Source organism: Phocoena sinus, chromosome 18 (genome assembly GCF_008692025.1).
Source record: "Phocoena sinus isolate mPhoSin1 chromosome 18, mPhoSin1.pri, whole genome shotgun sequence".
In the NCBI taxonomy this organism is placed as follows: domain Eukaryota; kingdom Metazoa; phylum Chordata; class Mammalia; order Artiodactyla; family Phocoenidae; genus Phocoena; species Phocoena sinus.
Window position 1 is genome coordinate 7,974,125 of NC_045780.1, and position 14,028 is coordinate 7,988,152.

Consider the following 14,028-nt stretch of genomic DNA (forward strand, 5'->3'; position numbering starts at 1 on the left):
TTTCGATTGGGTTGTTTTTTTGTTGTTGAGTTGTGTGAGCTGTTTGTGTATTTTGGAGATTAAGCCCTTATTGGTTGCGTCATTTGCAGATATTTTCTCCCATTCTGTAGGTTGTCTTTTCATTTTTTTTTAAGGTTTCCTTTGTTGTGCAAAAGCTTGTAAGTTTGACTAGGTCTCATTTGTTTATTTTTGCTTTTATTTCTATTGCCTTGGGAGACTGACCTAAGAAAACACTGGTGCGATTTATGTTAGAGAATATTTTGCCTATGTTTTCTTCTAGGAGTTTTATGGTGTCATGTCTTGTGTTTTAAGTCTTTAAGCCATTTTGAGGTTTGTTTTTTGTGTGTGTGCATGGTGTGAGGGTGTGTTCTAATAACTTCAGTGATTTACATGCAGCTGTCTAACTTTCCCAGCATCACTTGCTGAAGAGACTGGGAAAGACATTTTCATATGTTTTTCCCATTTTATATTCTTGTCTCTTTTGTTGAATATTAATTGACTGTAGGTGTGTGGGTTTATTTCTGGGCTCGCTATTCTGTTCCATTGATCCGTATGTCTGTTTTTGTACCAATACCACACTGTTTTGATTACTGTAGCTTTGTAGTATTGTCTGAAGCCTGGGAGAGTTATACCTCCTGGTTTGCTTTTTCCCCCTCAGGATTGCTTTGGCAATTCTGGTTTTTTCTTTTTCTTTTTGGTTTTATGTAAATTTTTGGATTATTTGTTCTAGTTCTGTGAAAAATGTCATGGGTAATTTGATAGGGATTACATTAAATCTGTTGATTGCTTTGAGTAGTATTGCCATTTTAACAATACTAATTCTTCCAATCCAAGAGCATGGGATATCTTTCCATTTCTTTGAATCCTCTTTAATTTCCTTTATTAATGTTTTATAATTCTCAGCATATAAGTCTTTCACCTTCTTGGTCAGGTTTATTCCCAGGTATTTTATTTTTTTGGTGTGATTTTAAAAGGTATTTTTTTTTTTTACATTCCCTTCCTGATATTTCATTGTTAGTGTAAAGAAATGCAACCAATTTCTGAATGTTAATCTTGTATCCTGCTACTTTGCTGAATTCATTTATTAGATCTAGCTGTATTTGTGTGGAGTCCTTAGGGTTTTCTATATATGGTATGATGTCCTTTGCATATAGTGACAATTTTACCTCTTCCCTTCCAATTTGGATACCTTTTATTTCTTTTTCTTGTCTGATAGCTGTGGCTGGGACTTCCAGTACTACATTGAATAGAAGTGGTGAGAGTGGACATCCTTGTCTTGTTCCAGATTTTAGCACGAAGGCTTTCAGCTTTTCACTGTTGAGTATTATATTGGCTGTGGGTTTGTCATAAATGGCTTTTATTATGTTGAGATATGTTCCCTTTATACACACTTTGCTAAGAGCTTTTATCATGAATGGATGTTGAATTCTGTCAAAAGCTTTTTCTGCATCTAGTGAGATGATTGTGTGGTTTTTTACTTTTCTTTTGTTTATGTGGTGTATTACACTGATTAATTTGCATATGTTGAACCATCCTTGTGAACTTGGGATGAATCCCACTTGGTCATGGTGTATGATCTTTTTTACGTGTTGTTGGATTCAGTTTGCTAACATTTTGTTGAGAATTTTTGCATCTATATTCATCAGAGATACTGGCCTGTAATTTTCTTTTCTGGTGGTGTCTGTCTGCTTTTGGTATCAGGGTGATGGTGGCTTCATAGAATGTCTTTGGGAGTGTTCTCGCCTCTGCAATCTTTTGGAAGAGTTTGAGAAGGATCAGTATAAGTTATTTGCGTGTTTGGTAGAATTTGCCCGTGACGCTATCTTGTCCTGGACTTTTGGTTGTAGGGAGTTTTTTTTTTTTTTTTAATTACAGATTCTATTTCACTTCTAGTGATAGGTCTGTTCGAATTATCTGTTTCTTCTTGATTCAGTTTTGGTGGGCTGTGTGTTTCTAGAAAGTTGTCCATTTCTTCTAGGTTGTCAAATTTTTTGGCATATAATTGTTCACAGTATTCCCTTATGGTTATTTGTATTTCTGTGGTATCGGTTGAGATTTCTCCTTTTTCATTTCTTTTTATTTGGTTTCTGTCTCTTTTCTTCTTGGTGAGGCTGACCAGAGGTTTGTCAATTTTGTTTACCCTTTCAAAGAACCAGCTCTTGGTTTTATTGATCAACATCTTTTTAATATTTAAAAGTTGGCAGAACAGACATACTGCGCTGTAATTGGTAATTTTTCTTTTTGGGGGTGGGGGGGTGGGTAGAGCAGGCCAAAATGAAAGGCTTTCCTTTTCTTTTTTGTTCTACTGGATACTGGCAGAAGAGAAGCATTTTTATTCAAATAGGGTTTGAGAGGACGAGATGCCCGCTGTGATTGGGACAATTAGTTACCTATGAAACTTTCCTTGACAGGGCATCAGGCAGACACTTTAAGGGAAAATGTCTGTTTATGGTGAACACATGTCCCCTCACACAGGCTCTTTCCTGGGATTGGTCAGTAGAGCAGGAATTTGGCTCGGCACGTAGGTGTGAGGCCCTGAGTCACTGATGGACACTAGATTTTTAAGAGAGAGGCATTTTACGGTGAGTTTTCACCCTTGCACTTCTCCCTGTTGTATAGGTCATAAGCACTTTTTTTTTTCTTCTTGTACGGTCATATTTCCTTGTATCACCTTAAACAAAGAGCTTCTTTTTCCTCCTGTTTGGTCATATTCCATCCCGTCTTCTGACATCTCAGCACGGGCAGGGAGTGACTTCCGTGTCACTGCATCACCAGCCGTGGTCGCTGGTGTTGGTTATATGGCACTGAACTGTGAGCCCAGCTGAGCAGGCATCGACATGTTTGCGTCAGGGATCGTGCTCACGTGCTCTGTCCTCTTTCCTTCCCGACTAGACTGATTCATAGAACTCTCCCTCCCTGGGGAAGAGCTTTGCAGAGGCAGCTTTGTTCTCACTTGTTGGATCATTAGACTTTTACTAAGGGCTTACTGTATGTGAGACCCTGTATTTGGCTATGGGAATAGATGGATAAATTCTAGATAGTTTTGCCGTCAGGAAAGTTGTTGCTTATTGGGAATGAACTTGTGAACCATATCAGCCCTATGAGCTATTGGGTTATTCATGATATGAGAAGATCCATTACTACTCTAGGACCAGAAGGGAAAGCAGAAACCAATCTATATGTTTTAGAAGAGGAGAATTTATTGCAGGAACCTGGTACAAATGTATTGGAGAGGGCCAGAGGAATAAGAGGGAACAGGTGGCTTTACCCAGAGCTCAGTAACTATAGGAAGCACTGTTGCCTCTGAGGCTGAAGGAGCAAAGGGTGCTGGTTTCTGGGGCCTATTGGTGTGGGTTGCTGTGGCCGCTGCTACTGTCGGGTTAACAGCACTGCATCTGGGGCAGACCTGGGATGGGCTCCAGGTCGCTGCTGCTTTGGGACCATCACCGACGCTCTGCCATCCCATGCCGGCTGTGCTACAGCCTGTTGCTACCCACGCCCCATCACCTGCCTCTGCCACAGAGACCACCAGAGCCAGAAGCAGATGGCCTCCCCCAGTACTGGGCCCTTTGTCGTCAGGATGAAGCCAGGACCCATCTGGCCAGGGAGTCTGGAAAATATTGTAGAGTTTCTAGCCTCCTGCAATGCTGAGGAGAGCACAGAAAGGTGGGGATGGCTGTGAGTTCCACCAGAAAGTACCCAACGTATCTGGTCAAGCAGCGTCTTAGCACTCTTTGAGGCAAATCAATCTCTGTCTCCCTCCCTCTCTCTTTTTTCCCCTCTTTCTCGAAATTACCTAAAGGAAGCTTCTGTGGACTGGAATCACTCGGACCATGCGTGGTTTTTTTCAATTAGATTTGCCCTCATTGTCAGTCTTCACCTGTATAACTGAGGTACCTAGTATTTCTGGGCCCATCTACCTGCTGGGAATGTTGGCGGATTTTGTTACTGAACTCATCGAGAGTGTGTAAACTTAAGAACTATTCTGATTTTCCAGTGACATACTAGAAAAAGAACACTGCCAAGTGTTAGTGTATAGGATATATATAAAGAAATAAAATTGCCTATTAGATAAGGCAAACATATTTAAAAGTGCTTTTCCTTTCATAGAAACACAGAAACATTTCCCTCAGAATAACAAATATAAAACACTGCTGATGTCAACATCTTCATCAGAAATGTGGCTCTGAACTCTGTCTCCTTATTGAGATTACCGGTTGTGAGGAGCTAACCGCCTTCCCTGTCTGCTCTGGCTTCCCCCAGGATGGTCTTCAGCAGAGAGGCAATCAGGAGACTTCTCGCCAGCAAGTGTCGCTGCTACAGCAATGACGCTCCAGATGATATGGTCCTGGGGATGTGCTTTAGTGGGTTAGGAGTCCCTGTGACACACAGCCCTCTCTTCCATCAGGTGAGAAAAATGTTTTTATTCCTACCTCAGAGGGAGAGAGGGGGGTTTTCATCTCACTTGAAGGTACTACTGCTTTCCCCTCACCTGTTCTTCTGGAAGCAGTCTTAAGAACTGTGTGGACAGGCTCCAGGGGGAAGTCCTTAACAGACCTCTTCGTGCAGAGGGTTGATGCTGTGTACCAGGTACAGCATGAAGATGGAACGCAGAAACATCTAAAAAATGAAATGGTGTTTGGCCAGCATCCTTGCATGTAGGCTCAGGTAAAAGCTGTTTTTTTTTTTTTTTTCTTTGAGTTAAAAAAAAATTGGTGGTATTTAAAAATTATCAGATGCTATTTAAAAATATACAGGACTGACCTAACGTTGTCCTGCTAGCCACCAAGTGTTTGCAGCTCTACACTGTCCTCAGTCCTTACACTGTCTGTTGGGCTTTCTCCCCTTTGGTTGCTATTAAACTGACAGGCTAAACTTAATTAAATTTCAGTATAATATCTCAATAAGCGTATACTCTGGGGGTTATAGAAGAGATGGTGTTTACCAGAGGTGGTTGGTGCTAATAGTTTCACCATCCTGCAGTGTGGGGTAAGAAGGGAATCCTTTTGCAACCTTTTTAGTGTTTCTTTTTTGAAGAATTGGGTTAGTGAGTATTCTGATCAGTGACTATTCTGATGCTGTAAGAATAATAGCAGATAGATGCATCTGCACTAAATAACCAGAGCCCACATTCGCTTCATGCTCTCCTTTAAGAAATCAAAGCTTTTTGAAATTCGAATGCATAGGTATTTTAAGTGCTCTCGCTTACACTGAAAATATAGTCTTCATGCTTTATTTAGTAACCAGTAGCAAGCGCTATTATAGCCCTATAGAGAATTGGGCGTGACAGAAATAGCACTATAGGAGATCACTTGAACGAGGCAAAGAAAGTGCTTGCATTACCAAGAAAGGCAGAATCCATTTCTGCATTCTTGAGGACTGCAAGGAAAGATAAAGATAGACCTTTATAATAAGAAATGTATGAGAAACCTCCCTCCTGGTACTAGTCAGAAGGTACTTTGCCATGTTTTAAAACCTTGAGCCTATGTGTGGTATTATAGGACTTAGAAAAGCAAGTTGTTCTCTCTTACCCTCTCTCTCACTCTATCTCATAATGTTTCACTCACAGAAAGGAAGGGTAATTAAAACTGTTGGTGTATAAGGGAAATAATTTATCACTGTTACTATCATAATTTTATTATTTATTTATTTCTGGCTGAGTTGGGTCTTCGTTGCTGCATGCAGGCTTTCTGTGGTTGTGGCGAGCGGGGGCTACTCTTCATTGCAGTGCACGGGCTTCTCATCGCGGTGGCTTTTCTTGTTGAGGAGCACGGGCTCTAGGCCCGTGGGCTTCAGCAGTTGTGGTGCATGGGCTTAGTTGCTCCGCGGCATGTGGGATCTTTCCGGGCCAGGGCTCCAACCCGTGTCCCCTGTGTTGGCAGGTGGATTCTTAACCACTGCACCACCAGGGAAGACCCGGTCTTAGGTTTTCATAGCAGCCTTTTTCACTTAGGGAAGAATACGTTACTAAATGAAATGATAAGGATTATTTTCCTTCTTTCTTTTCTCCTTATGTAAAAGTCCTTTGAAGATAATTTAAAACATTTTTTTAAATTGTTGTTTCCCATACTTTAGAACTCTTGATTTCTCTAATTCACATAGTAAATTTTAAACCTTTCCAAAGTCATAAAGTATGCTCAAAATGTATCCTCCCCAACAGACACTGCTTTATCTTCTAATTCTTAAGCCTCTTTTAAGAGAGTTTGCTCTGATTTGGACATTACTTTCCATTTGTAATGTTTGAACACTGGTCCAAACAGTGTATTTGTTCAAATTGAGAAAGATAAAATCTAGGATTCCTGGTAAGTTAGAGCAGGCATTTGGAAACAAGCTCAGATACAAAGTTGCCTGGGCCACATTTCTTCTCCTTTTAGTCAGGGAAGGTTATCGTGAGATCACAGGTTCAGAAGGAAGCCTCAAGGAGGGTCTAGTATAGCCCTCTGTTAAAAACAAAGTATCTAGAGCATGTGGTTTTCTGCTCTTCCAAAATTATATGCTACTAATGGGTACGGCAGTGTGCAGCGGTCAGTGAATCCTCTGCACAATTGTCACAGTAACTATTTCAGGATCTGGAAGTCAACCAAAAAGCACTGAGAAGCATTAATTCCTGAAAAACTACTGTAGTTCTGGGTAAGAGCAACAGAGTCTGAGGCCTTTCTGCCTGAAACCCCCCCCCCCCCCCCCCCCGCACCCTACCCACCTTCCATCCAAGCTTGGTTGGAGAGAGCAGCAGTAGTTTCAGTGGTATGGGCCTGGCTGGAAAAAAAAACAACAGGTTTGCTGTCAGAGGGGGTGGACTTGATTTGTGGGAGATATGAAAACCCACAGGTATGTCAGCTAAAATTGTCAAATTTGGGTAGGAAACAAACAAGAAAAACCTGCATCTTCACTGGCCTGAGGTTGCAGTCTCAGTTATGGTGAAGGGACTATTGGTCAGAAGTTTAATACCTAATACCCTGGAAATAAGAAAGCATAGTAGGGCTAGAGAAGCTGGCCACAATTCTGTGGCCTACAGGGAAAAACTATGTGCATGCACATGGGACAGTGGATGAAAGTAATTAACAAGCTAAGGCATGTTTGAAAACCCACTGCAGCTCTGAACGTCCTTTCCAGTCCACACACAGATTGAAGCTTTACGGGCCTGAGACGTTTGAGCACAATCTCTGCCTATATTACAAACTAACTACTGAGCTATTCAGGCACAGGACTGACTTCTAGAAAGTCATCCTAAAGAATAAACATAAGAACTAAAACTTGAGAAACTAGCCGCCACACGCTCTACGGAGAAAGATTCCACAGTGTAAGTTCAGGCAAATTAGTTTTTAAAAAAGAGTAGTAAACAGATTTTTGAGTTGCTATAATACATTATTTAAAAATAACCAGTTTCCAGTCAATTATAGTGAAACATGCAAAGAAACATTGAACTCAGGGGAAAAAAATGTAGTCAACAGAAATGGACTCTGATCAACAGCAACGGATTCTGAATGGGACCAGATGTTGGGTTTGACAGACAAAGACTTCAAAGCAGCTAATAAAAAAAAAACTATATTCACAGAATTAAAGGAAACTGTAGTCAAAGGAAAATATGATTACGTTAACTCAACAAATGGCAAGTCTTAATAGAACAATAGAAACTATGATAAAGAACCAAATGAAAACTCTATAGTTGTAAAACCCAATAAAAGAAATGAGAAATTATCTAAATGGACATAACAGTAGATTTGAGATGGCAAAAGAAACAATCAGTAAATTTGAAGGCCGATCAATAGAAATTACCTAATCCAAAGAACAGAAAAAAGACTGAAGAAAAATGAACACAGCCTCAAAGACAAGTGGTAAAACAAAGTATACTAACATACATTTAATGGGGGTCCTTTTTAAAAAGAGAAGGGAGAAAGAAAGGGACAAAAACAATTTTTTTGAAGAAATACATTTTCTCAAAAATGTAATGAGAAACAATCTATTGATCTGAGAAACTCAACAAGGCCCAAGTAGGATAATCAGGAAAAGAATCACACATGAACATGTTATAGTCAAATCACTGAAAAACAATGACAAAGGGAAAATCTTAAAAGCAACAAAAAACCTAATGAAAATGGAAATTAAAATGTTACTGGCTGATTTCTCATTAGAAATAAGAGGCCTGAAGGCAGAAAGAAAAAAAGTTAACCAGAAATTCTATATCCAGTAAAACTATCCTTCCCAAATGGAAATGGAATAAAGACTTTCCCAGATAAACAAAAAGTGAGAGAATTCTTTGCTAACAGACCTTCCCTTAAAAAAACTAAAGAAAATTCTCTGGGCTGAAAGAAAATGGCACCGTGTGGTACCTGGAATATATATAGGAAGGAATTAAGTACACTGGAAAGACTATGTATATACATGTTTGTGTGTATATATACAGATATGTGTGTATATGAGAGGAAAAAATGTCTGTGTATGAACATAAAACATATGGATGTGTATATATACATACAGATATTTTTCTCAGTTTCACAAGATTGTTTAAAACAATATAACTATATTGTTGACTTTATAACATAGATAAATGCAATATATATGATGAAAATAGAACAAAGGCAGGGGAAAGAAGTGGAGCTTTATTGGGGCAAGGTTAATTTTGTTGGAGTTAAGTCAGTATTAACCTGATAAGTTAAAGATACATGTTATCCCTAGAGAAACCTTTAAGAAAGTAACTTCTTTGATGTTTTAGCTATATTTTTAAAGACTTAAATGTACACTGAAAGATTTTAATAAAAAAGGGCAATAAAGGAGGAATAGATGGACAAAAAAAAGTATAAAAAAATGGCATATACACTACAGAAAAACTGTAGAGGTTGCTCAAAAAATTAAATATAGGACTATATGCTGCAGCAATACCACATCCTGGTGTATAGCAAAAGGAAATAAAAACAAGGTATCAAAAAAACAAAAACAATGGCATATAACATGGCAAATGGCTAATGAAAATACAGCTATATCAAGTATTACATTAAATATGAATGGACTAAATACCGCAGTCAAAGGGCAGAGATTGTCAGACTGGATAAAAAGCATGATTTGTCTATATGTTGTGTAGAAGAGTCAAGTATACTTTAGATTTGTAGACACAAACAGGTTGAGTATAAAAGGAAAAGATATACCATGCAAACAGTTGATCACAGAGAGGAATGTAAATTGGTGCAGCCACTATGGAGGACAATATGGAGGTTCCTTAAAAAACTAAATATAGAGTTACCATATGATCCTGCAATCCCACTCCTGGGCATATATCCAGAGAAAACCATGATTTGAAAAGGTATATGCACCCAAACGTTCACTGCAGCACTATTTACAATAGCCAAGACAGGGAAGCAAACTAAATGTCCATCAACAGAGGAATGGATAAAGAAGATGTGATATGTATACACAATGGAATATTACTCAGCCACAGAAAAGAATGAAATAATGCCATTTGCAGCAACATGGATGGACCTTAGAGGTTATCATATTAAGTAAGTCCGATAAAGACAAAAATCATATGACACTACTTGTATGTGGAATCTAAAAAAATGATATAAATGAACTTATTTACAAAACAGAAATAGACTCTCAGACATAGTTACCAAAAGAGATAGTGGGGTTTGGGGGATAAATTAGGAGTTTGGTGTTTATCTATTTTATATGTAGTAGCATGTATATGTAAACAACAAGGACCTACTGTATGTAGCTCAGGGAACTATATTCAATATCTTGTAATCTATAATGGAAAGAATATATATAATATATATATATGTTATATATATATTTTATATATATATTCAGATTTTATATATATAAAATCTGAATCACTTGGCTGTACACCTGAAACTAACACAACATTGTAAATTAACTATGCCTCAACTTAAAAATTTAAATAAAAAAGATATACTGTGCAAACAGTTGATCACAGAGAGCTTGAGTGGCTATAGTAATATTAAAAACAATAGATTTTAAGAACAGAAATATTACTAGACAGGAAGTGGGCCATTTCATGACAAAGGTCAATACATCAAGAGAATAAAACAATTATAAATGTATATATACAGCTAACAACAGATCTTCAAATTACATGAAACATAAAGGGACAGAATTGAGAAATAGACAAGTATTAACTACGTGACCTGTCACATATAAAGTATTTCACCGACAACAACAGAATGAACATTCTTTTCAAATGTATATAGAACATTCTCCAGGATAGGCCATATGCTAAGTCATAAAACAAGACTCACCTCCCAGAACAATGGAATGAAATTAGAAATCGAGAAAAAAAATTGGGGAAATTCACCCAATATTTGGAAATTAAACAACACACTTTAAAATAACCCATGGGTCAAAAAATAAACCATAAGGAAAATTAGAAAACACCTTCAATGGAATGAAAATGAAAACACAACATATCAAAAACTTTGAGTGCAGCTATATAGGTGGTTAGAAGGAAATTTACAGTTTAACATGTTAAAAGGAATAAAGGTATTAAATCAATAATCTATCAAATCTGAACTAAGTGGGAATAAAAGAAATACTAAAGATCAGAGCACAAATCAATGAAATAGAAAACAGAAAAACAGGAAATCAATTAAGCCAACAATTAACTCTAATTTGGTAAACCTTTAGCTAGCTTGACCAAGAGAAAGAGAGAGAAGACAAAAATTGCCAAAATCAGAAATGAAGGAGGGGCATCATTATATACCCTACCACAATTATGCCAACAAATTAGACAATTTAAATGAAATGGACATAGACGTTTCTCCAAAAGACATACACATTGCCAACAAACACATGAAAAGAGGCTCAACATCACTAATCATTAGAGAAATGCAAATCAAAACCACAGTGAGGTATCGCCTCACACCCGTCAGAATGGCCATCATCAAAAAATTTATAAACAATAAATGCTGGAGAGTGTGTGGAGAAAAGGGAACCCTCTTGCACTGTTGGTGGGAATGTAAATAGATACAGCCACTATTGAGGACAGTATGGAGGTTCCTTAAAAAACTGAAAATAGAACTACCATATGACCCAGCAATCCCACTACTGGGCATATACCCTGAGAAAACCATAATTCAAAAAGAGACGTGTACCACAATGTTCACTGCAGCACTATTTACAATAGCCAGGATGTGGAAACAACCTAAATGTCCATCAACAGACGAATGGATAAAGAAGATGTGGCACATATATACAATGGAATATTACTCAGCCATAAAAAGAAACGAAATTGAGTTATTTGTAGTGAGGTGGATGGACCTAGAGTCTGTCATACAGAGTGAAGTAAGTCAGAAAGAGAAAACAAATACCGTATGCTAATGCACATATATGGAATCTAAAAAAACGGTACTGATGAACCTAGCAGCAGGGCAGGAATAAAGACGCAGATGTAGAGAATGGACTTGAGGACACAGGAGGGTAAAGGGGAAGCTGGGACGAAGTGAGAGAGTAGCATTGACATATACACACTACCAAATGTAAAGTGCATGGCTAGTAGGAAGCTGCTGCATAGCACAGGGAGATCAGCTCCGTGCTTTGTGTCCACCTAGAGGGGTGGGATAGGGATGGTGGGAGGGAGGCTCAAAAGGGAGGGGGTATGGGGATATATGTATACATATAGCTGATTCACTTTGTTATACAGCAGAAACTAACACAGCATTATAAAGCAATTATACTCCAATAAAGCTACTAAAAATTTTTTTTAATGATGAAAAAAAAATAAATGGAGAAATTTCTAGATTACACTTTTTAAGCAAGGCTATTTCTCAAGAAGAAATAGAAAATGTATTTAAACTTATATACATTGATGAAGTTGAATTAGAGAAGCAAGAATGCTTCCTAACTCAGTTTATGAGGCCAACATTAACCTAAAATGTCAGAGATGTACATTGTATCCCTAGAGCAAGCACTAAGAAAATCACTAAAAAGAAAAAAAGCTAGAAAGTTAACGAATTAAAATGGTACATTACAGAAGTAAAGGACAGGCCAGTGTTACTCTTGAACATAGATGCAAAAGTCCATAATAAAATATTAGCAAACTGAGTCCAGCAATATATTAAAATTGTTGCTTGTTTTTCACACTTAAAAATGAACTGTTGGAGATACAAATAGATGTAACACAGGAAAAAATAAATCCATAATATTTTTGCCTTTATTAATGCAGATTCCAGAAGTGATTAATTGCCTCTCAGGAGTCACCTCTGCAAGTGACAAGCTGGATTATTAAGCATTAGAATGTGCTAATCATTTCTGATAAATGAGGTCATGGAAAAGAACAAGACAAAACTAGAAGAGTAAAATGCATACAAAGAGGCACCTGTGATGCTGAGAAGTCTATAATCAACCTCTGTGCCCAAAATGCTAAAAGGAAATCCCAGACAGGCGGGGTCAGTGTGAGGAACGAGGACTTGGGAGCAGAGGCGGAGCAGGGTGGGAAGCTGTACACACGGAAAGAGCGCTGGCTTAAACTGCATGAGAGGGACAGAAATTGGGCAAAATATAAACCTTCTTATCTGTAAAGATCACAGCACACTGAACAGTGTAACATGGAGATTGTATTTTAGACACACTTTTTTTTTTTTTTTACAGCTGTACCTGAGGTATGATTTACATACCATACACAATTCACACACAGTAATGGTGTGAATGGTTACGTTGAAAATTTTTAGCAAATTTCCAGAGCTAGGCAACCACAAACCCGGTTTTAAAACACTAGGATCATGCCCCCCAAATTCCCTTGTGTGAATCTGCACTCATTCCCCACCCCCATTCGCAGACCCAGAACACCACTGATTTGCTTTGTCTCCAAAGTGTTTCCTTTTCTAGGCTTTCCCTACTCTGAAAGACATATGCCTAATTCCAAGTTAGAGCAGCGGACAGGCAGTGGGAACGCCCAAAATTCCTTGCCCCACCTCGCCACACAACCATGCATGGCCAAAGTTTCTTTAGACCTGGGAAATAAGTTTTTCTGCCTCTTTGCAGAAGTCATAATAGTAACTTAAATGACTTACCAAGGAAAACTTTTCACACTTATTACCACGGTTGAGGAATATCCCAGAGGCATGACTGTGGAACCTAGAAGCAAAAAGCGATGCATTGGGGATACAAAAGTAATTGGAGATGCAGAAACAAAGAGCCTACACTTAGAGGGAAGATTTTAGTGGAAAAGATTTTCCTTCTTGCTTTTAGATTCCCATAACCAACATCAGATATTGAAGGAGAGCAATCGTTTCATGCATTTAAGTGCTATTCTGAAGCACAATTGTTTTCGATGAGTGAGAGAGCAGGATTCTCTGTTCTTCCTGCAGGCTCGGCCTGTGGATTACCCTAAGGACTACCTATCTCACCAAGTTCCCATATCGTTCCACAAGCACTGGAACATCGATCCCGTGAAGGTCTACTTCACATGGTTGGCACCCAGTGAGGAAGACAGAGCCAGGCAGGAGACACGAGAAGGCTTTAAAGAAGAGTTATAAAGCATGGTGGCCTGTGGGCACAGGCAGGACACAGAAGCAGAGACTGGCATTGTCCTGCTGTGCTGGATCACGCTGCTTACGTGCGACATGCAGCATCGGAAGCTTCCTGACTTTGGGTGGACGTTATTATACGGTAATTTTTGAGTTGAGTGTGGGGAAGGAGTCACAGGGAAAACAGATTTTTGTTTTCTGGGGAAGATCACCTGCTTTAGCATTATGCAGTTATTGCGATACACAGTGATTACGGTGTATCTTTCAAGCTGTGAAACAGCTTTATTTCTGTCATAGAAAAATAAATGGTACCAGAATTTTCCTTCCTGTCCTGTCTCTTCATTATAATGAAAGTTTCAGTTGGGCATGAGTCTGGAGAGACGTGATTGTGTTATTATATACATAAAAGAAAGAAGAGGGAAGGTCTCTTGATCTGGATATTACAGTGGGGTGAACTTTTTAACCGTATTATTTTTTTTGCGGTACGCGGGCCTCTCACTGTTGTGGCCTCTCCCGCTGCGGAGCACAGGCTCCGGACGCGCAGGCTCAG

General features: G+C 38.7%; 1 protein-coding gene across 1 annotated transcript in view; it reads left to right on the forward strand.

The window, feature by feature from the left end:
- B3GLCT (beta 3-glucosyltransferase) overlaps positions 1–13,800 on the forward strand; it is a 107,088-nt gene extending 93,288 nt beyond the window's left edge. Inside the window, exons 14-15 of the mRNA XM_032610845.1 lie at positions 4,264–4,408; positions 13,320–13,800. Coding sequence (XP_032466736.1) covers positions 4,264–4,408; positions 13,320–13,487 — 313 coding nt within the window. The 3' untranslated portion in view covers positions 13,488–13,800. The remainder of the gene's footprint in view (positions 1–4,263; positions 4,409–13,319) is intronic.
- The last annotated feature ends 228 nt before the right edge of the window (positions 13,801–14,028 follow it).